This window comes from Pelobates fuscus, chromosome 8, assembly GCF_036172605.1.
Source record: "Pelobates fuscus isolate aPelFus1 chromosome 8, aPelFus1.pri, whole genome shotgun sequence".
Classification (NCBI taxonomy): Eukaryota; Metazoa; Chordata; class Amphibia; order Anura; family Pelobatidae; genus Pelobates; species Pelobates fuscus.
In genome coordinates this window covers 20,134,484-20,158,383 of record NC_086324.1, presented here as the reverse complement: position 1 = coordinate 20,158,383, position 23,900 = coordinate 20,134,484, and the positions used below count along the sequence as shown (strand labels likewise).

General features: G+C 40.1%; 1 protein-coding gene across 1 annotated transcript; it reads right to left on the bottom strand.

Moving 5' to 3' along the window:
- Window positions 1-15,986: 15,986 nt before the first annotated feature.
- LOC134570646 (uncharacterized) lies at window positions 15,987-18,758 on the bottom strand. Its single transcript, XM_063428582.1, has 2 exons — window positions 18,719-18,758; window positions 15,987-17,324 (listed from the first exon to the last, which is right to left on the bottom strand). Exon 2 carries the CDS (start codon window positions 17,314-17,316, stop codon window positions 16,288-16,290), a length of 1,029 nt encoding a protein of 342 aa, XP_063284652.1. The 5' UTR covers window positions 17,317-17,324; window positions 18,719-18,758; the 3' UTR covers window positions 15,987-16,287.
- Window positions 18,759-23,900: the final 5,142 nt, after the last annotated feature.

Sequence of the window (23,900 nt, the reverse complement as noted above, 5' to 3'; positions counted from 1 at the left end):
TATAGATTAAAATTAATGAGGAATTCATTAATAAGTTATAAAATATGTAATGACAAGTCCTCTTTTGAGTCCCCCACACACACCCATACTGATCCATGCAGGGTGATTAAATTAAAATGAAAGGATTGATCACATCGCTGAAAAGTGATAGTGCCAGTTTTGGAAACCTACAGCCTCTAGAAAAGGTTTGTCCTAGAGAGAGGTCTAAAGCATTTGCAGAACTGCAGGCTGACTAAGATTCATAAGAGTTGCAGTTCAACCACAGCTCAGGACCTGTTACCTGTTAAGCCACACCTGCTCTACCGTTCGCAGTTCTCTCTGCACCTTTTGTCTCCCATATTGAAATTGATTGCCTAAACCTGTGTTGACAGAAAGGATAAACAGCCCAGTGTTCATGAATTCTATGTATTGTTATAGTAAAAATGGCAAATTGCGGTAAATCAAGAAAAAAAGGAAAAAAAAACTATTGTGTGTTTTCCAAGATGTATACATTTCTCCTATATTCTCCCTTAACCTTTCTAGGTGGGAATATATATATTTATATATGATAATAATTATTAATATTGCTTGTATTAGAATGGAAGATGGCCTCCAGTCACGTTCACCAATGTAAGCCTGGGTGACAGATGACCTCTTAATGCAAATACTTCCCATTTGTAAGAGAATAGAATTCTGTTACCAGCAAACAATGGTGTTTACAAGCGGCGTCCTCCGTCCCTCGCTAATAGGCAGCTGCTTACAGAAATACAGACATTGTGGCATTCTGCAGTGCTTGCAGGCGGCGTGTGTACACAGCAAGGAGTCAGCTTCTTAAGTAAATATCACTGATTTATGTCAGTAACTACTAAGTAATTTGTCACAGGACAGAGCAGTGTAATCAAGGAATGAGTTCATTGCCATAAATATTATCAGCTTCAGCATATTCTTTCCCAGAATCAGCAAAATTGGAAATCATTTATACATTGTGTGATAAAAGAGTCACTACAGCACTCCCTGCTTCCAGTCAGCATTATGTCCACACTCTCTGCCTAACCACTATTTTGCCACATAATATATGTCTGCCTCCAGTCACCAATATGTCTGCCTCCAGTCACCAATACTGCTGCACTCCATGCCTCCATTGACCAATATGTCTGCCTCCCTGGCTCCAGTCACCAATATGTCTGCCTCCCTACCTTCAGTGACCAATATGTCTGCCTCCCTACCTTCAGTGACCAATATGACTGCTCCAGTGACCAATGTGTCTGGCTCCCTGCTTCCAGTGACCAAGATGTCTGTCTTCAGTCACCAATACATCTGCACTCCATGGCTCCAGTGACCAATATGTCTGCCTTCTTGCCTCCTGTCACCAGTATGTCTGCCTCTCTGCCTACAGTCATCCAAATGTCTGCCTCCCTGCCTCCAGTCACCAATATGTCTTATTCCCTGCCTCCAGACACCAATATGTCTGCCTCCTCATGGCCTCCAGTCACCAATATGTCTGCTCCAGTGACCAATATGTCTGCCTTCCTGCCTCCAGTCACCAATATGTCTGCCTCCCTTTCTCCAGTAACCAATATGTCTGCCTCCCTGCCTCCAGTCACCAATACGTCTGCCTCCCTGCCTATAGTCATCAATATGTCTGCCTCCCTGTCTATAGTGGCCAATGTGTCTGCCTCCCTTTCTCCAGTCACCAATACATCTGCACTCCCTGCCTCCAGTCACCAATATGTCTGCACTCCCTGCCACCAGTGACCAACATGTCTGCCTCCCTGTCTACAGTGACCAATTTGTCTGCACTCCCTGCCTCCAGTCACCAATGTGTCTGCCTCCCTGTCTACAGTAACCAATATGTCTGCCTTCCTGCCTCCAGTCACCAATATGTCTGCCTCCCTGCCTATAGTCATCAATATGTCTGCCTCCCTGCCTCCAGTCACCAATAGGTCTGCCTCCCTGCCTATAGTCATCAATATGTCAGCCTCCCTGTCTATAGTGGCCAATGTGTCTGCCTCCCTTTCTCCAGTCACCAATGTGTCTGCCTCCCTTTCTCCAGTCACCAATACATCTGCACTCCCTGCCTCCAGTCACCAATATGTCTGCACTCCCTGCCACCAGTGACCAGCGTGTCTGCCTCCCTGTCTACAGTGGCCAATGTGTCTGCCTCCCTGCCTCCAGTCAGCAATATATCTCCACTCCATGCCTCCGAGGATCACTAAGATGGTGCACTGTCATCATGTGCAGCCCTGTTACCTCATTTTCTCTTATATAAATTCTATGGAAGCATGAGGCAAACATTATCCCCTGCCCCAAATACAAAATAAATGAAAGCAAAAATACACATTTCAGGGATCCTAGGCACCCCTTATTAATCATTAATTAATCTGCCGCTCTCGTAATATCTGCCTGATACGCAGTGGGCTACAAATACAAAAGGTTTGTCTAGAGGTCCTTCGAACTCCGTAGCAACATAGTAGAGTAGCATAGTAATACAATTAATTAACAAGAGAAAGGGGGTCAGCAAGTAAAACATTATCCCTTCTTCCACAGTGAAAGATAAATTGGGCAAAAATGTTGGAAAATCATTGACATTTCCAATATTTTCAAAACATCGTGCAAGAATTACCTTGTGTTATCTACCTCTCATGGTTTTCGCACTAAAATCACTGCATTTTTTTCAAGGTTGTTATCTGCACATATTATTTAAAGAAACACAGATCATATGTCCCACGCTTAACTATGGGAATTTTAAAAGCTCGCTGTCATCTGCTACTTACCCATTCATGTGTCTGTTTACGCCGAAGAGACAGAATAGAAAGCCTGTTTGGGTCTTCTATAAATTTGTGTTTGGTTAAACAATGCGTTTTGTTGGGTTTCTAGTCATTAAGGTCAGGTTACATCACTCCTGATGTAGGTTATTTAGTCAAACAGTGAATTGTGGGGAATTGAAATAAATAAAAGCAAATTGCTAAAGTTTGGCCAAAACAGCCCTGCGTGAAAAATAGCTAAAACGGAAAATAATCTACTTTAGCTATTCTGACAGATCAGCTTCTTGTTGCTAGGTTCACATGTTTATCTAATATATGTTTGGATATTGTGATTGCAGTCAGAATGCTGATACTGACAATGATCAGATGGGAAGTGGATTACTTGTGCTATGTGTTACTTGGTTTTCTGTCAATTTTATCCCATGCTTAGTGTAGTGTAGTGGTTAATGTTTAGTGATAGTGTCGTGTAGGGGTTAATCTTTAGTTATAGTGTAGGGGTTAATGTTTAGTGATAGTGTTGGGGCAGTATAATGTTTAGTGATAGTGTAGGGGTTAATGGTTAGCCATGGTGTAGAGTAGTGTAGGGAATAATGTTTAGTGATAGTTATATAATAGTGTAGTTGCAGGGGTTAATGTTTAATCATAATGTAGTGTAGGGGTTACTGTTAAGTAATAATGGTAGTGTATGGATTAATATTTAGTGATAATGTAATGTATGGTTTAGTGTTAAGTAATAATGGTTACTGTTTAGTAATAGTGGTGGTGTAGTGTAGTACTGCAGGGGTTAATGTTTAGTAATAGTGGTGGTGTAGTGTAGATCTGCAGGGGTTAATGTTTAGTAATAGTGGTGGTGCAGTGTAGTACTGCAGGGGTTAATGTTTAGTAATAGTGGTGGTGCAGTGTAGTACTGCAGGGGTTAATGTTTAGTAATAGTGGTGGTGTAGTGTAGTACTGCAGGGGTTAATGTTTAGTAATAGTGGTGGTGTAGTGTAGTACTGCAGGCGTTAATGTTTAGTAATAGTGGTGGTGTAGTGTAGTACTGCAGGGGTTAATGTTTAGTAATAGTGGTGGTGTAGTGTAGTACTGCAGGCGTTAATGTTTAGTAATAGTGGTGGTGTAGTGTAGTACTGCAGGCGTTAATGTTTAGTAATAGTGGTGGTGTAGTGTAGTTCTGCAGGGGTTAATGTTTAGTAATAGTGGTGGTGTAGTGTAGTACTGCAGGGGTTAATGTTTAGTAATAGTGGTGGTGCAGTGTAGTACTGCAGGGGTTAATGTTTAGTAATAGTGGTGGTGCAGTGTAGTACTGCAGGGGTTAATGTATAGTAATAGTGGTGGTGTAGTGTAGTACTGCAGGGGTTAATGTTTAGTAATAGTGGTGGTGTAGTGTAGTACTGCAGGGGTTAATGTTTAGTAATAGTGGTGGTGTAGTGTAGTACTGCAGGGGTTAATGTTTAGTAATAGTGGTGGTGTAGTGTAGTACTGCAGGGGTTAATGTTTAGTAATAGTGGTGGTGTAGTGTAGTGTAGTACTGCAGGGGTTAATGTTTAGTAATAGTGGTGGTGTAGTGTAGTACTGCAGGCGTTAATGTTTAGTAATAGTGGTGGTGTAGTGTAGTACTGCAGGGGTTAATGTTTAGTAATAGTGGTGGTGCAGTGTAGTACTGCAGGGGTTAATGTTTAGTAATAGTGTTGGTGTAGTGTAGTTCTGCAGGGGTTAATGTTTAGTAATAGTGGTGGTGTAGTGTAGTACTGCAGGGGTTAATGTTTAGTAATAGTGGTGGTGTAGTGTAGTACTGCAGGGGTTAATGTTTAGTAATAGTGGTGGTGTAGTGTAGTACTGCAGGGGTTAATGTTTAGTAATAGTGATGGTGTAGTGTAGTACTGCAGGGGTTAATGTTTAGTAATAGTGGTGGTGTAGTGTAGTACTACAGGGGTTAATGTTTAGTAATAGTGGTGGTGTAGTGTAGTTCTGCAGGGGTTAATGTTTAGTAATAGTGGTGGTGTAGTGTAGTACTGCAGGCGTTAATGTTTAGTAATAGTGGTGGTGTAGTGTAGTACTGCAGGCGTTAATGTTTAGTAATAGTGGTGGTGTAGTGTAGATCTGCAGGGGTTAATGTTTAGTAATAGTGGTGGTGTAGTGTAGTACTGCAGGGGTTAATGTTTAGTAATAGTGGTGGTGCAGTGTAGTACTGCAGGGGTTAATGTTTAGTAATAGTGGTGGTGCAGTGTAGTACTGCAGGGGTTAATGTTTAGTAATAGTGGTGGTGTAGTGTAGTACTGCAGGGGTTAATGTTTAGTAATAGTGGTGGTGTAGTGTAGTACTGCAGGGGTTAATGTTTAGTAATAGTGGTGGTGTAGTGTAGTACTGCAGGGGTTAATGTTTAGTAATAGTGGTTGTGTAGTGTAGTACTGCAGGCGTTAATGTTTAGTAATAGTGGTGGTGTAGTGTAGTACTGCAGGGGTTAATGTTTAGTAATAGTGGTGGTGTAGTGTAGTTCTGCAGGGGTTAATTTTTAGTAATAGTGGTGGTGTAGTGTAGTACTGCAGGGGTTAATGTTTAGTAATAGTGGATGTGTAGTGTAGTACTGCAGGGGTTAATGTTTAGTAATAGTGGTGGTGTAGTGTAGTACTGCAGGCGTTAATGTTTAGTAATAGGGGTGGTGTAGTGTAGATCTGCAGGGGTTAATGTTTAGTAATAGTGGTGGTGTAGTGTAGTACTGCAGGGGTTAATGTTTAGTAATAGTGGTGGTGCAGTGTAGTACTGCAGGGGTTAATGTTTAGTAATAGTGGTGGTGCAGTGTAGTACTGCAGGGGTTAATGTTTAGTAATAGTGGTGGTGTAGTGTAGTACTGCAGGGGTTAATGTTTAGTAATAGTGGTGGTGTAGTGTAGTACTGCAGGGGTTAATGTTTAGTAATAGTGGTGGTGTAGTGTAGTACTGCAGGGGTTAATGTTTAGTAATAGTGGTGGTGTAGTGTAGTACTGCAGGCGTTAATGTTTAGTAATAGTGGTGGTGCAGTGTAGTACTGCAGGGGTTAATGTTTAGTAATAGTGGTGGTGTAGTGTAGTTCTGCAGGGGTTAATGTTTAGTAATAGTGGTGGTGTAGTGTAGTACTGCAGGGGTTAATGTTTAGTAATAGTGGTGGTGTAGTGTAGTTCTGCAGGGGTTAATGTTTAGTAATAGTGGTGGTGTAGTGTAGTTCTGCAGGGGTTAATGTTTAGTAATAGTGGTGGTGTAGTGTAGTACTGCAGGGGTTAATGTTTAGTAATAGTGGTGGTGTAGTGTAGTACTGCAGGCGTTAATGTTTAGTAATAGTGGTGGTGTAGTGTAGTTCTGCAGGGGTTAATGTTTAGTGATAGTGGTGGTGTAGTGTAGTACTGCAGGGGTTAATGTTTAGTGATAGTGCCAGTGTAGTGTTATCAGCAGAGGATATAGACTGTAAGATTGTTAGAACAGAGCCTTCTTCACCTCCTGTCTATGTTATTTTTTTTCGTACACTACTTGTTGGCAAATATCTCCACTATATCATTGTAAAGACTTGCAGAATATATTAGCATTATAATAAATTATAATAAATAGTATTAATATGATTTTTGGTGACCCATAATTGAGGATAAATTAATATATATTTAACTGTAGCTCAATAAATAGAGAATATGTTTTGTTTGTTTTTTTAATTTACAAATGTTATTCCTAAAATTAAATTGTATCCTATCTTTATCTCTCTTCTTGCAAATCATATAATTAAAATGTAATGTTTTGATCAAAACCGGCAAATTCAAAAATAAATAATGTTAAATGTAAAATGAGCCTTAGTGTGATTGAGAACCCCTGTACATAAACAGCACCTTTAGTCAAGTTAAGTTGGGACCTTAGTACTTCAAACTCTGCACCCGGAGGGGCCCCACGTCTTGTTTAACTACATAACCCTTTGGAAGCTGCATTATTATGTGTTTGTATAGATAATATAATACCTTTACATACTACGACCAGACCCATTAGGATTTACAACATATAGGATATTTCGCAGGCTCTAGTAATTAATTCTTAATTGTGGCGGTCACGTCCGTAGATAGCCAAATATTGATTGACACATGAGTGACTGGCCATTCTGTCATTGCTGCGCACAATCTAAGTCAATCTTTTCTATTTACACTGAAATGTTGTGTTTGTAGTGAGACCAGGTGGATGAAAGTGGCCCTTACTGAAGGCTATTGAAGGCAATTCAGTCCTGAGAACAAATGGTAATAAGTCTGCCCAAAGTCTGGAAGGGTGACAGTAAAGGGGACAAGCAAAAGGTTTAATTTTACAGCCAGGCCATGGAGTTCTGAGAGAGGCCTTCATTTTATGTTGTAATCAGAAGAAAAAAAAGCTTTATCCGGTCATCTGGCATATAATATTAGCCAGTGATTGCAGGAAATATATTTCAGAGACATCTAGACGACCAAAGTCGTATATTACTATCACTGTGTACGAAAAATTAGTCCATCACGTTCTGCTTTCCAAATATTTCTGCTTCATTGTTGATACAAAAGTAAAATCCCTCTTTTTGATACTTTAATAAAGAATTATTATTACTTTAATAACAAGACTTGTAATTATATTATTATTACTTTAATAACGAGACTTGACTTCACCCCCCACTATGCGCCCGGATTTTTGGTGTGGGCTTTGGGCCCCTGTCTTGAAGCATCAATTTAGAACGAATTGGTTGAGTTGAATTATCTGTGACATTAATATAAGTTTACAGCCCCTCTGCGGTTGGGAGCAAGTTTGTGGCAATGGATTCCCTCAAGGTCCAATTGAAATTAAAGTAAGTAAAACCCCACATTTTAAGTGTTTTCCAGTTGTACTCCAAAATGGGAAAAGTCCTCCTTGACTTTGATAAAAGCACAATCTGCCTTTTGTCAAAATTTCTAAACTTCTTCATTTATTATTTGTTTGTTACTGATAACCTTTTACTTGTGTCTGCTCACTGTACTCGCTCACTATGAAATATGTTGGTTCCTTTATCAATAAACGAATGACGTCAATGATCCCAAAAGGGGATTATCATGTTACAACTATAGTTGGACTCTCTCAGCAGGCCTGGGGTAGGTGGGAGGTCCTCAGTCCTTTTAGTATTTATTTTTATCTAATATTATGATTGAAGAATAGCATAAAACTTTAGAGGAAAAACAATTTCTGACTACTAATCAATAGTTTGTTCTAAGTTTAAAACAAAATAAATATTATTTGCAGAACATGTCAGGTAACGGACACGAGATGCAAATTTTAAATGAATCAATTTCTGCACATGCCTGAAATCGCAGGAAACTATACTGACATATAGATGGGACCTGAGCATCATTCAAGATGGCAGTGGGAAATGCCAGGATGTGCCTTAGATGTACATGCATGTACCACTCTACTGCATATGTGGCGCCAACTACAATTTATGGAAAGAGTAAAAAAAAAAAAGAAGAAACGGGGCTCATCAAAATGCTGACAAGTTGGAAACGAAAATATTTTGCATACCAGCTTGTTTTTATGCAAAACTGCTACTGCTTTATGGAAAAAAATAATGATAATTGATTAGCATAGTTCATTATTATATAGTTCAACATAGAAAGCTAAACCAGGTCTGGTAATACGGCTGAAAAAAATCTTTGTCTTTGGATTGTCTCTGAACGGAGCGGTTGATCAATCTTTGGCATCAGACAGAAAACACTTACCTTTTAAAATCTATTCTGCCCATTTTGTAAAGAGGTTTAAAGCAAGGGAACATTAACTTTTATTACCTCTTCTAAAAGGCAATTCAATAGCAGAACACCAACGTAATGGGCTGCATCTATGATTCCAAACCATCTGGTTCCACATTGTTAGAGCAAAAAAGAATGTGCATCTTCCTAAACGTAACCAATAAAAGCACTACAATCGCAGACATCTTCTTTAAATCTTACCTTAAAAAAACTCAATTAGCGAAACTTTAGTGTAAGCTAAATAAAACAAATTTAGATGTTATGTAGCAATTCACAGAGTTCAATTCACTAAACAGTAAGTTTTGCAATTTAAAATATTCTCATAAAAAAAAATCACTTATGTGAATGATTTAGAGATAATTTGCAACTTGTGAAATTTCCTTAAGAATCTGGTACGTTCATTTTCTTTCACCATCATTCAGTCTGGATGGCATTAATAGGCTGATGGCACTGGGGGGGAGACCTGTACTCTCAAGCTATAATTAAAACCAGGTTTGAATTTCCAGATTATCAGTGCAGCGGAGGGAGATGGAGTAGACTATGAGTGCCAGCGAGAGCCACATTTTTGTTAAACCACTACAAATAGGTTTAATTTGAAAAAAAAAATAGTGGACTTTATCCATTGACATCATATAGAATCTGTTCAACCCTTGGGTCGCAGGTTCGAATCCCGGCAGGGTTGACTCAGCCCTTCAACCTTATGAGGTAGATAAAATGAGTACCATTAAATTGGGTAATAGTAACAACAGCTGGATGTTGGGCTAAGATAACGTCCCCAGGATGTACTTGAAAACTGGAATAATCTGAATGGGCCTTTCCTGGTTAAATACTTTGTTGTTATTATTATGGTATTATTATTATCATTATATATAGAACCATACCCACTGCAGTCAGGTCCATATTTATATATCGAGTGCCATTATGGTGAGAGTTTTTTAGATCAGGCAGTTTTCCATTCAGGATGGGATCTACAAAAGCCATGAACTTTGCGTAACCCAACTCGAGAGAAAGCACAGCAGCTACACCAATGTGTGTGTAACGGACACGTGTGATGGGCAATTGTGTCATAGAATGACTTTGGAGGTAACTTTGTGCAGGTATTATACATAGCGCAGCATTATTTTACTCAGATATTCCAACAACTGCAACAGAGCTACAGTTAATTACAGCAGTTAATAATGAAAGTGGCCGAACAAGCATCTGCTACACCTCCCTAAAAGGTGCCCGGGTAGGTAGGCGTCTCCGCTGCGTTCTGGTAAATCCAGCTCTGACTTCAATGAACTGTAGTGATTATGGTGCTTACAGCATCCCTTCAATGAATAGGCTCCTAGGATGTAGTAGCGTTCAGTTAAAGAGAGAATTGATGCACTATTCATACATATAAAACGAAAAATATCAGCGTGTCTCTTAAATCATGCAAACAAAAAAAAATGTATAATATTGTTTTTTATTATATTAAGCTAAAATGGCGGGACCTTCAGAAATGGTGCTCCAGTTCATGAAAAAAATTAAAATATCCCATTTTGTCAGATTAGGATTTCCCCAGCTGACCCAGTATCATTTGCTTCTATCTCTGGTGGCCGTCCTTTTGGAAGTGTTTAGGGCACCAGGGACAGGCCATTTAAACACTCTGGCAAATCTGCCATGGACCAGAGATGCTAGGCCCTCCAGGGCCTGCCTTGGAAGGGACTGATAACTTCAGAGATGTTCTCAACAAGCCACTAGCACTCAGGTGCCCAGCTAAACAAGGGCCGCCCTTTGCCTTACATTATTGTAAATATTGCCTAAATTTACTTAAATACTAATTTAAACAAGAGTTATAAAATACATGTTGTTCCTGTCAAAATATGTGAGTGTATATAAAGGTAGTTGATATTGCAACAAAAAGGTAATTCCATAAACACTTAAACAGAGGACAGAGAGGACAATTTGGCCCAGTGTTATGGTGTGCCGAGGACAACTATATGCTCTTTGCTCACACTGTTACTCTACCCCGAGTTCCAGCATAGGTTAGTCAGTCTTTCAATAGAGATTAAGCAGCCCCTTTCGCGCTGGTAGCCTTAACTTCCATTAAGCAACTTTGTCTTTGTGGAGGGGAAAGAGGGCATGACTTCAATTAATACCAAATAATAGTAAATCCATGTGTGTTGGTTTCAGGACATCAGTAATTGGGGTGAACAAAATGACCCCAGGGGTGAGGGACAGTTTGGGGTCAGGTGAATAAAGTTAGCTCCTGTGTGGTATAGATGTCAGTGATTGTTAATCCTAGTCTCACCCTCGAGTAAATGAATAGACAAAAAATATGATACCATAATATTTTTTTTTTTATTTACAAAAATTATGAAAGGAACAGTATTGCTTGTAGTACAGCGACGCAGGGGGGTTATTAAAGTAAAATAAAAAATATAGAGCATATTGAACCAAGAAAGATGCATATAAACAAACATTTGAAATCGATTTTAAGTAAGTAGTGTTTAAGCAAGTGTTTTCTGAACAAGTGTCTGAGTGTATGTGTATGTGTGTGCGTGCATGTATGTGCATATTTTCGATGTATTGTTATAAGAATGCCAAACAATTTATTTCCCAACTGATTTAATGTGGGAATACACAATAAAAACAGATGCACTTCAAAGCACAGTCAGGTGATCCGCAAAAATATTGTTTAATTCAGATCAACCGTTATCTCCAAGTACTACCATCACGATCAGACATGCAGCGGATGATCAAACTGATAGAAACTAAGCTTCTGCACAGGCTTGACATAGGGCTATTTTAACCTTGTCGGTTACTCACTTAGCAGTGACTGTTGCTGCACTAACATGACTTGAAAACAAACTTGCAAAACATTTACAAATTAAAAAAAAATCTTTTGCGTTTTTGAATGTTTTTTTCCACCTGAATATTTTGTTCTACGTTCTGCAAACAAGGCTAACTACAGTAATTATCCTTGACCCTTACTTTGCACAAGAGATAAAACTAACAGATAAAATGGCCAAACATTTTCTAAGTTAATCTTCTTATCACAACTGCTTCAGGTGTAAATAAGCCTTTGTTTAAAATGTTTACACATGAGATATGTTTAATCAGGATTTTTGTGTTGGTTGGTCTGTTAAACTCGGTGAGTAATTACAAACACAGGCTATAAAAACATAGCGAAAGATAGTTGAATTAGTGATTTCACAATGAGGCGATAATTGTCGCATGATGTACCAATAAATAACTGTTTATTAGTATCAGGACATGAATCATTAGGAGCCCACAGCAAATAAATGACTCTATTACACCAATGTGATAGTAATGCAAACTTAGCATCCTTCACGGGATTCTCTGCAGATAATTTTTTATTTTATCAGCTATTAGATACAATGAAATTATGATTGTGGGAAAAAAAAAAAAACGAGTAACTTAAACAGGAAAAAAAATAGCTAGATAGACAGATAGGTGGGTTTGTTGGATAGATAGATACGTTAGACGGATGGATTTGTTAGATGGATAGATAGATGGGTTGGTTTGTTGGATGGATGGGTGGATAGATAGATACTCCATTATTATGAGATATAGTATTCCATTATAGGAATTGAGTAGTACTGTAATTACCATACGTGGTATACTCATACGCACACATACCTCTATTCTGAACCTGAGCTATGTATTGCTGCCATCTTTTTTAGTACATATGGTGCTTGGTGAAACCCATTTGTGAATGATAGACACTATAAATGGATGATGACAAAATATATGCGGTTTTAAATCCGTCCATCAACAATGAAGCATTAATCAGTGACTGAAGACTAAAAGCAATGCTAACCACCCAATAAATCCAGCACTTGGACAGGTAGCGGGATTTCAGTACCCAGCCTGATCATCAAGGCTCACCTACAGTCCAAGACTTATTTATGGAAATACTTACTAAACCTGCACTGCTGATATGCCTTGTGTTTGAAGCCATGGGTTTATGGTACCAATATGACTACTTCTACTAACTCTACTTCTAAGATTTGCTCATCCTCAAATAAGTCCATTTGGTAGAACATCACTTGCCCCCAGAGACAGATTTATTGTCTGAGAAGCTATAGTTATGGAGGGTTTACATGAGGTACAGCAGGTGAAAGGCATGTTTCCTTAAAAGCACAATAAAAACACCATAGTGTGTTGTGTAACCACAGGCATAATGCACACAGCAACGAGAGGTAATAAAAGAAAAATCTATAATAATGGAGCACGAGGTCCACCATTATGAAGACATATGGAGAACAAAAGGTCATTGCACTTTCAGAGTGAAATGAGTGCATTAGAAATAAAAGCGAACAATGATGTTTATTGTAGTTACTTTACCTGTTCAAGTTGTAATATTTATGTAAATTGGTTTGCAGACAGATCCAAATATAGAAAAGGATTGATAAATACAAAAATGCATTAATTACAGATTTTTTTGTAATAGCACGTCATATGATTTATAGATGCCTTGATCATCTTCTCTTTATTTCACTGATAAGACAAAAATACATCACATCAGCCCAGGCATTGGGATCTATGGTTCATGCACGGAAAATGCTACGCTGTATCAATTGGGTGCTTCTAATAGAGAAGCACTGAATCTATTGCTTCGACTAATATATTAACATTGTTCAAGGCAGGCGTAAAGACCTCGGATTTTCAAAGCTCTTAATGAGGAAGTGCCTCTGATTTGAGAGCCAATGGTAGAATGGTTTAGCCAATATACACACTGACGTCTTTCTGAAACAATGCTGTACTTTGAAGAAAAAAAAACCCACACACACCAGGGTTTATGCACCAAAACCACATTATTATAGTTATTGTTGGGTCTCATTAATGAAATCTAGTTATCACATTTTCCATTTCAAAATTCCTTCCCCTGTTTAGAACCTTTATTACAGAAATCCCTTTGTTGGCTTTCACCGCCCCCCCCTCCTTTACTTTTCAGTGCAAATCCAGAGACGATCTTTAACTTTCAAACCCAACCTTCTCCCACTGCTACAAACTATGGCTTTTTCTTTATTGCTTACTAGTGAAACAATGCCCTTCATCATACCCACCCCATCTTACACAGACACACTGTCATCCTCTGTTAGACATGCTATCACCCCCTCATGTCACCCTCCCTTACACACCATCACCCTGCCACAAACACTATCATTGCCTCCCCATATGCCCCTCAGTCACACCCTCAACTCCTGTTACACTGTCACCCCACCCTTACACACTATCATCCACCCCCCCCTTCTACACTATCATACACAGTGGTGTGTTTAGGCTGCCCTGGGCAGGATGGTGCCCCATTTAAATTTTTCCCACCCCTTCTGGCCAAGGCCACACACTCATATACACAAACTATTACTTGGACACACACTCCATTTTTATTTTAAATCCACCCAGCCTCCATGAGAGAGCTGGAGTGGATTTCTTACCTATCCAGTGTGGCTGCTGGTCGGGCAGGAGCCGGTCTGATGTCATATTCTGGCTCACGGCTTCATTAAGCAGCGTGGGAGGGAGCTGAGAAGGAAGTGCTCAGGTAAGTATTCTTCCTCACTGCCCACAGGCTCAAAAGTGGCCAGCCGGCCAGCTCTAGAGCCCCCCAGGACGCGAGGCATGCAAGGGACCTGCTTGGGCGTTTTTTGCTGCCCCCTGCAAAGTGCCTCCCGAGGCAGATGCCTTGTTTGCATCATGGAAGACCCGTCCCTATATCGCTGATCATACACACTGTCACCCCTTCACCCAGCCACACTCAACCCCTCCTAATCTGGTCGCTACCCTTAATGGAAGCGAATTAGGGATAACACACAAAAGGACTTGGGAATTGTTATAGACAACAAACTGCAACAATGTGCAATGTCAATCAGCAGTGGCCAAGCCAGTAGGGTATTGTCATGCATGAAAAATGGCACTCAGGACGAGAATATCATTTTGCCTCTTTATAAATCACTGGTAAGACCACATATTGAATATGCGGTGCAATTTTGGGCACCTGTTCTAAAGAAGGATATTATGGCACTAGAAAAAGTGCAGAGGCGGGCTACAAAATTAATAAAAGGAATGGAACATAGCTATGAAGGTTACATTTAAACCTATTTAGTTTAGAAAAACGTCGCCTGAGAGGGGATATGATAACATTATACAAATATATTCGGGGCCAATACAAACCATTGTGTGGAAATCTATTCACAAACCGGACTTTACATAGGACACGAGGTCATGCGTTTAGACTAGAAGAAAGAAGATTTCGTCTAAGGCAAAGGAAAGGTTTTTTTACTGTAAGAACAATCAGGATGTGGAATTCTCTGCCTGAAGAAGTGGTTTTATCAGAGTCCATACAGATGTTCAAACAGCTACTAGATGCATACTTGCAAAAACAGAATATTCAAGGATATAATCTTTCAATGTAGGGCAATAACTGCTTGATCCAGGGATAAATCTGACTGCCATTCTGGAGTCAAGAAGCAATTTTTTTTCCTAGCTTGTTGCAAAGTTGTGCTTCAAACTTTTTTTTTTTGCCTTCTTTTGGATCAACAGCAAAAAAATAAATAAATGGGGAAGGCTGAACTTGGACGCAAGTCTCTTTTCAGCTATGTAACTATGTAACTATACCAAACTCACTAGTCTTCACTCTGCCACACTCCCTCCATCACATTAACTGCCAATCATCCCGTCACTCAATCATATTAACCACCCCATTTCTGTCCCACTCCCACTCATTCCCCAACCATGACACTGCCATCACATCGACCCCTCCACACATACCCTCAATAATAAAACAAAAAAATTGTTCCTGTATGTATGCATTTGCATATATCAGGGGGTATGTGTACAGGTATTTGGGTCTACAGCTGCAATGTGAGGATGTATAGGCAACACAAAAAATGAAATAGCTATTAGATGGGGCATCACATACTGTATTTACTCTAATGCACACCTTTATTGGCAAGGTAGTGCATGTTATGTTAGAGTAAATACGGTATAATATATAATGAAAGAAAGGATTATAGAATGTGGGGTAGTGTCTGACTTCTCTCCTCCCCCCTTCACATCAGCACTTATGTATCCACAACTGCCAGGCTATACAACCACACTTTATTTGCAAGTCAAATGTATTGCATATTACACCATAACTACAGTGAGAGCTTACAACTCTGGCACAGGGAGCCTATACACGGCAAACCCCCACTTGGGGTTTTCATGGGGGGCCTCATGTTGGAGCCTCACAAATTCTAGAGCAGACATGAGCAGTTGAGAGAGATCACAAGCAGTTTGGATTATAATGGAATTCTAGTTTCTGCTTAAAATAAGACTACTGTGCCTCATTCCCAGTTGTACAAGTTTTAACTAGTTCAGCACTAGCAGTCCTGTCATGCAGTGATGGTAAGAATTTCTTCCCAGCAGTCTTAAAAGAGACACCTACAGCCACACTGCATTTTCTACCCAGTAGACCAGGTAGTTACCCTACCGTTAAAATAATTTAAAGACACTAAATTCAAGGCAGTGATGCAAGATTCTTTATTTACCATACACAGGTGTACAGGCAATAGTTTCCATATTATAGTAACCAACATTACACTTTACTGGGCAACTTCAATGTAGACACCCAGAAATAGAATTTAGATCAGGACATCACAACAGCATATACTAGCAGTTCTAGGCAGATTGCAAAAGTAACACATTACTCAAATTACTAACAGTCTGTAGGTCAATAAAGAAAGCCATCCAGTTTTACATATTATGTTGTTTTTGCACAATGGATTCTGTCAGAAAATTCTAGATACATTGTTACTGCGATTGCCTTGTGAACTAATTAGCTGGTGGGAGAGGGTTCTCAGTTGGGGGTTTGGGATCATCATCAAACTTCATATCCCTGCAGAACAGCACAGCTTCTTTACCCAGACCCAGCTCGTACTGCCAAACATAGATCTTCTCATTGGCCTTCAGGGTCAGACTGATGGTTTCCTCAGTTTCCGTTACCTCATTCCAGTTCTCACTCTCAGTGTTGACACTCTTTCCCCCATAGGAAGCACTGAGAGAGAACTGGCTCTTTACGACAAGGGCACTCAGACCTCCCGTCTCTGCAGATACTGTGGCCGACACGTTCCAGTTATGTTCTATGGAGGACATCTTCTCCTTTGTATAGCCAACCTTCTTGTTGATTTTGTTTGTCCAGGTGATCGGAGTCTGCGAGTCATTGGAGATTGTTTTGATGCACTCCCAGACACCAAATGAGGGACCCTGAATGAGGGCCAAGCCCCCAGGGATGAAGTTGGTGCAAGTGGAATGAAAGGAAAAGGGATTGCCATCTGTATCCTTTGAGAAGTCTGTGCATTTGTAATACTGAACCCCCCATTCATCGTGAGGCTTCACAAAGTAATAGTAGTCTTTGACACCAAAGTAGTAGAGCCCATCCCTGCAGTTGGGATGGAGAGTGTATTCCACCCCATCCTCGTAAGTGTTCATATTTGTAGTTTTACGATAAACCCCTCGACTCTGGTCAATGATGTAGAAGTGACCAAAGGCAGAGAGATAGTGATCACCACCCCGGCAGCTGGGATGTAGAGCGTAGACTACAGCACCTTCATCTGTGTTCATGTTAGTCACACGGCGATAATTAGTGCCCTTAATGATATAGAATAGATCATCTTCGTGGGCCAGGTAATGGTCTCCATTTCTACAAGAGAGATGGAGACTGTAGACAACTAGATCTTCACCCTTGTTGAAGTTTGTGGACCGCATGTAGCAGCCAAGGTCAGATCGGACAATGTAGTAATATTTGTCAACACCACAAAAATCCACTCCTGGGGCATCCTTCTTGGGGACGATCCCAACCATAGTTAACTCTGAAAGAAAAAAGGAAACAAATTAAGCTTTGTTCCAAATATGGATTAGGTTAAGCTCTGCAAGTTTGGATTCGATTTTCTAAAAAGCTTATCTGTCACTTATTTTAGGTTAAAGGAAGACTCCAACAGGCTGTAGTTATGGAGTCAGGAGTGCCATCCCATTGAAAGCAAATTGAGCATCTGTCAGGCAATGCTCCATTGCTCTACTTTAGACAGAGGCAGAATGCAGAGCTTGGCTCATTTGCCAAGTGGTCACTTTATTCTCACAGCCAGTGAGCCTCCACTCCAGGTGTTTGCCCAGGAGAACTACTGGCCCTCAGTTATCAATAGTAAAAGCAGGGTGCAGTACCCAGAGAACCCCAGGCAAGATGTCAATCTGTTCGAAGATTGACTCCATAGAATGTGGGGCAGAGCTTCATTACCCATTAAACTGCACAGGTGGTCACCTAGGATCAAACAAGCCTCACACCATGCCATACAGTTACAGGCAGCCAACCCCAAACACCACATTCAGCCAGTTACACAGACACCCAAATTCTATAGCAGCCTACAAATATCCCAACCACATTTGCTCAGAGGGGCTCTGTGGCATTTATGTTCTCAGCACATAACAGTGTGGGCTCTGCAGGTAGGGTCAGACACAGGAGGGGATAGGTGCAGCCTTGTTATTTGTTAGGGTTTTATCAGTTTATTCTTGACAAATACACATGAATATACAGACTTGAAAACAGTCAGTCACCTTTTTTTTAGTGTAGAACTGATGCGCGCACAAATCAATGCTCAGACTGGGCGTAAAGCATTCGATACAAACTCAGGCTTATGCACCAAACTTTCTTAAATGCAAACTAGCCAGACAGGGAAAACAACGCCCCAGGTAAAGAGTTGTCTTTTCAACTCAAAATACAGATATATTCACTAAACATCAAGATGGGGCAAATTAAAACCAAATGGTAGATATCAGGCAAAAATTGTCTAACTGGGACTATAGACAAGTCAGTTTTTAGCCTCAGTTTTGACATTAAAATATAATGTACTTAGATAAAGGCCTTTTTGCTGTTTATATTATTCACATATAATAAAACAAAAACTCACATAGTAAGACAGCTGCTCAGATCCAATCCAGAAACCTTGTTAAAGAGTTTACAGTAATCTCCCTTTAATATTTAAAATACATTCAGGTATTTATTCCACAGACATCAACTTAAACCCAAATGGTGACATTTTATTGTCAAGCTGTCACCATAGCTCAGGTTAGCAGTTTTCCCCAAGTCTGTCTTTTTGCCTCATTTATATTTAATAACAAATTAGTGAACACTCCAAGGAAACCCACAACTTGGAAATAACCACACTGTGTATAAATCACATTATTAGCAAATAAACCTAGAATAACTCACATAGTAAGGCACCTTCTCAGAAACTGTAATATCAGCAAACCCTCTCCTAAGATCACCCCTCCTAGAATGATCCTTTTATAGCTGGAGGTGAGGGGTTTGGACACCTTGTTAATCAATCCCTAATCATTTACTAATTGACCCCCTCAGCCTGCCCAGGTTGGGAGAAGAGACACAGGTGGGAAGACAATGTATGGTAATGTGATGGTCAAAACATGAAAAGTGCTGGTATATTTATAGATGTACTCACTATAATTCCCCATTGATTAGTGACTTGATTTACTACCTGCAGTCCTTACAGGGGCGTTGCTGAAAAATAGTGCATTGACTAATACAAAATATGCTAAACAATAAAAATAACAACTACTCGCTCTAATCACCTATGTGTGTACCTTGCAGGAAACATCAAACAAAGGTGAATTACCTTAACATAAAAACATGGATTATTTATGTTTTAATTTTTAGATGATTTTAAAGAAGAAAAAATATATTATCATTTTTTAGTTTAATTATTTTATAAATATAAATGTATAAATATATAAAGTGTCACCAAATAGATGTTTTAACACACATTGATGAAGGAGAGCCATGTTTGTTGATTGTGTTACTTAAAGGGACACTCCAGGCACCCTGACCACTTCTGCTCATTGGAGTGGTCTGGGTGCCAACTCCCACTACCCTTAACCCTGCAAGTGTAATTATTGCAGTTTTTCATAAACTGCAATAATTACATTGCAGGGTTAACTCCACCTCTAGTGGCTGTCTACTAGACAGTTTCCCTTTAACTTGAAATGCTATCAAATAATCTTGAAAAGACACTCCGGAGACATGTAGCACATTAGCTTGCTGAAATTATTTATGTGTACTCTTTTGTTCATTTTACAAAAAGTGCAGATTTTAATAGAAATTTGAACTTTTATAAATGAACCTGGTTACACCCCCTTGGTTGTCAATCAGATAACAGGTCCTGTTACTTCCTGGTTTGGTTAGCTCAGTGGAACTAAACTGAAGAGGCAGCAATTGCCTCACAAAGATTTCTTATTGGAACAAAAAAGCAGGTTTGGGCACACCCAGTAGTCTATTCAGCAGGTAGACTTTATTGTGGAGTACAAACAATTAGAAGTTTCGGCTCCCCTGAGCCCTATTTTGAAGCATCCTAGTGGGAGTAGTACCCGAAAAAAATGTGTGCAAGGTCCTCTGAAAATTTTACAAGAAAATATTTCTCAATGAGCTGCATTGGGAAACCTGTGATTGGACAGCAACAGAAAGTCTGGGCGGGGTTTGAAGGGGAGTGTCATGAGATGATATAATATAGATTTATATTGCTTTCTTGATTGAGCCTTTAAATTTTTAGGTTATCTCCCACCCCTTCTATCCTTTCTGTCAAACTCTCTTTTTATCCACACTCATATAGATATGTATAAAAAGGGCTAGATTATATAGATTTTACTAGTTTTATATATACATATCAATACTAATATTAAAATACCAAAAAGGATTTTTTCAAAATATTTTTTAGATAGTTTGCACATACATTTCTGTATCCAGCTGTTTATGTGCATAAATGGCTACATAGAAACATAGAAACATAGAAAAATAGAATGTGACGGCAGATAAGAACCATTCGCCCCATCTAGTCTGCCCAATTTTTATAATACTCTCATTAGTCCCTGGCCTTATCTTATAGCTAGGAAAGCCTTATGCCTACCCCACCACTTTAGCTGGAAGGCTATTCAATGCGTCCACTGCCCTCTCTGTAAAGTAATACTTCCTGATATTATTTTTAAACCTTTGCCCCTATAATTTAACCCTTTAAGGACTGAGCCCAGGGGCGTATTAGCCGCGAGGCAAACAAGGCATTTGCCTTGGGCGGCATTTTCCAGGGGGCGGCAAAAAACGCCGCCCCCAAATGCCCAGGGCAAATGCCTTGTTAGCCTTGCGGCTAACTGGGCTGCCGGGCTGGTTGCTGGGCGGGCGGCTGGTGAGGGAGCTCTTCCTCTGAGCTCTCTGCTCAGCTCCCTCGCGCTGCAGAGTGAGGCTGGGAGCCGGAAGATTTCGTCATCTTCCGGCTCCCAGCCTCACTCTGCGGCGCGCGAGGGAGCTGAGCAGACAGCTCAGAGGAAGAGCTCCCTCGCCAGCCGCCCGCCCAGCAACCAGCCCAGCAGCCCGACCGGCAGCCCCACTAGACCCCAGGGAGGTAAAGAAACCCCCCCAGCATTCCCAAAGGTAAGGAGGCTGGGGGGGTAGGTTAAATTAATTATATATTATATATATATTATTATTATATATATTATATATATATTATTATTATATATATTATATATATATATTATTATTATATATATATTATATATATATTATTATTATATATATTATTATTATATATTATATATTTATTATATTATATATATTATTATTTATATATTATATTATATATATATATATATATATATATTATATTATATTATATATATATATATATTATATATATATATATATATATATTATATATATTATATTATATATATATTATATATATATATTATATTATATATATTATATATATATTATATCAGTGCTCCCCAACCTTTTTATCGCCGCGGACCGGTAAACATTTGATAATTTTTCCGTGGCCCGCTTGTTTTGATTTAATAAGACAAAAAAAAAAAACCAGTCACATATATTAAAAAAACACACAGACACATACATAGTCAGAAAATCACAAACACAGTCACATAAAGACAGACTCAAAATTGTGTGTATGTGTGTGTGAGCGGTGCAGTGTGTATGTGAGGGTGGCAGTGTGTGTGAGAGTTGCAGTGTGTGTGTGTTTGGGGCGGTGTGTCTATGGGGGGCAGTGTTTGCGGGGCAGTGTGTGTAGTGTGTGTATGGGGCAGTGTGTGTAGTGTGTGTATGGGGGCAGTGTTTGCAGTGTGTGTATGGGGCAATGTTTGGGGGCAGTGTGTGTAGTGTGTGTATGGGGCAGTGTGTGTATGGGGCAATGTTTGGGGGCAGTGTGTGTAGTGTGTGTATGGGGCAGTGTGTGTATGGGGGAGTGTTTGTGGGGCAGTGTGTGTATGGGGGCAGTGTGTGTAGTGTGTGTAGTGTGTGTATGGGGGAGTGTTTGTGGGGCAGTGTGTGTAGTGTTTGTGGGGCAGTGTGTGTAGTGTGTGTGTGGGGCAGTGTGTGTATGGGGCAGTGTTTGTGGGGCAGTGTGTGTATGGGGGCAGTGTGTGTAGTGTGTGTAGTGTGTGTATGGGGGAGTGTTTGTGGGGCAGTGTGTGTAGTGTTTGTGGGGCAGTGTGTGTAGTGTGTGTGTGGGGCAGTGTGTGTATGGGGCAGTGTTTGTGGGGCAGTGTGTGTATGGGGGCAGTGTGTGTATGGGGAGTAAGGAGGGTAGGGAGGCTTTTTTTTTATTTATTTAATTAAAAATAATATATTGATGTCCCCCCTCCCTTCTTACCTTTACTGGGAGGAGGGGGGACATTTCTTAGTCCCTGGTGGTCCGGTGGGGATTCCCTGGTGGTCCGGTGGTGGTGAGATGAACTCTAGCCCAGTTACAGGGCTAGAGTTCACTCTCGCGAGATTTGGAGCGTTGCCGTGGTTACCGCGGCAACGCTCCAAATCTCGCGAGAGGAGGACCCGGAGGAGCTGCAGGTAAGAGCTCCCGGGTCCTCTCTCACTCCCTCCCCTGCCGGCTGTCAGCACAGTGCTTGCAGACCGGGGAGGGAGGTCTCTGATCTCCCCTCCGGTCCGCAGGCACATTGCAGGGCTGGCACTTGGCAATGCCAGCCCTGCATTAGCCGGCAGGCTCGCACACCCCTGGGCGGCCCGGTACCGTTTGATCCACGGACCGGTACCGGTCCGCGGCCCGGGGGTTGGGGAACACTGTATTATATTATATATATATTATATTATATATATTATATATATATTATATTATATAATATATTATATATATTATATTATATATATATTATATTATATATCAGAGAGTGTGTGTGTCTGCTAGTGAGTGTGTGTGTGTCTGCTAGTGAGTGTGTGTGTCTGTTAGCTAGTGTATGCGTATCTGTCAGTGAATTTGTGTGTGTGTATTTAGAAGGCGGGACGGGGGGGGAAGGGTTGGGTGGGGGTGTCGCGCGGCGGGGGCGCCTGAGTTTTGTCCTGCCTAGGGCAGCACAAAACCAGGATACACCACTGACTGAGCCAATTGTACAAGTTGTGATCAAAACAAAACGTAAACAAAACCTGGAATTTGCGCTTTATGTCTGTTCAACCACAATTCACCTTTCATATTAAATGCACACACTTCTTATATATCATTCTGTTCAGGAGAAATAAGGCTTTCATGCCACACCCAATATTTATACATGAAACATAATTTAATATGAATAAAATATAAATAAATGTTAGAAATTAAGAGTTTAAAACTTTTTTTTAGTTCTGCATGGCATTTTAACTGTGACTGTCATAATACTGTTAGCTGTTACTGCAATAAAGTACACATATTTGTATTCAGTGATGTCTGGTGTTTTGGAAAGGGTCAAATATAGCACATTAAATTTTTCAGTATATACACTTGAAATTTGAAAGATTGGTTACGTTGCTTTTGAGACCGTATGGTAGTCCAGGAATGAAAATTACCCCCATGATGGCATACCATTTGCAAAAGTAGACAACCCAAGGTATTACAAATGTCCAGACATTTTTTTTTTTTAATTTCTTTATTTGGTTTGACACAGAGTATGGTTTGGCAGTATGCAGTGGCCCTCGCAGGGGCCTGGTACAGATGTTTGCTATATTGCATGTTACATAAGACAAGAAGTTTCATATGCTGTGAAGTGACTCTTGTGTGCTGCTCTGTGTAGTTTTTGATTTTATGTAGCGGTACGTGCTTGTGGGTAAGCCAATTACTAAGTTTAACCAAAACAGGACATAACAATCTTATATACAATACCTTTTACTTCATTCGGTGTTAGGGTCCGTCAGACATTTCGTTTGTGTACTTTGGTTGTCGGGTCAGCGTCTAGAACAGTGCAGGTTACCATGGCGTCTTAGGAGTGAAACATCAGCCAATGTGTCTGGGCTGGTGTTTCGTCTGGTATGTTATGGGGGTAGTGTCTGTCTGTCTCTGTTATCAACAATAGTCAGTTGTAGTACGCCCTCCATTTGGTAACCCGTTCTT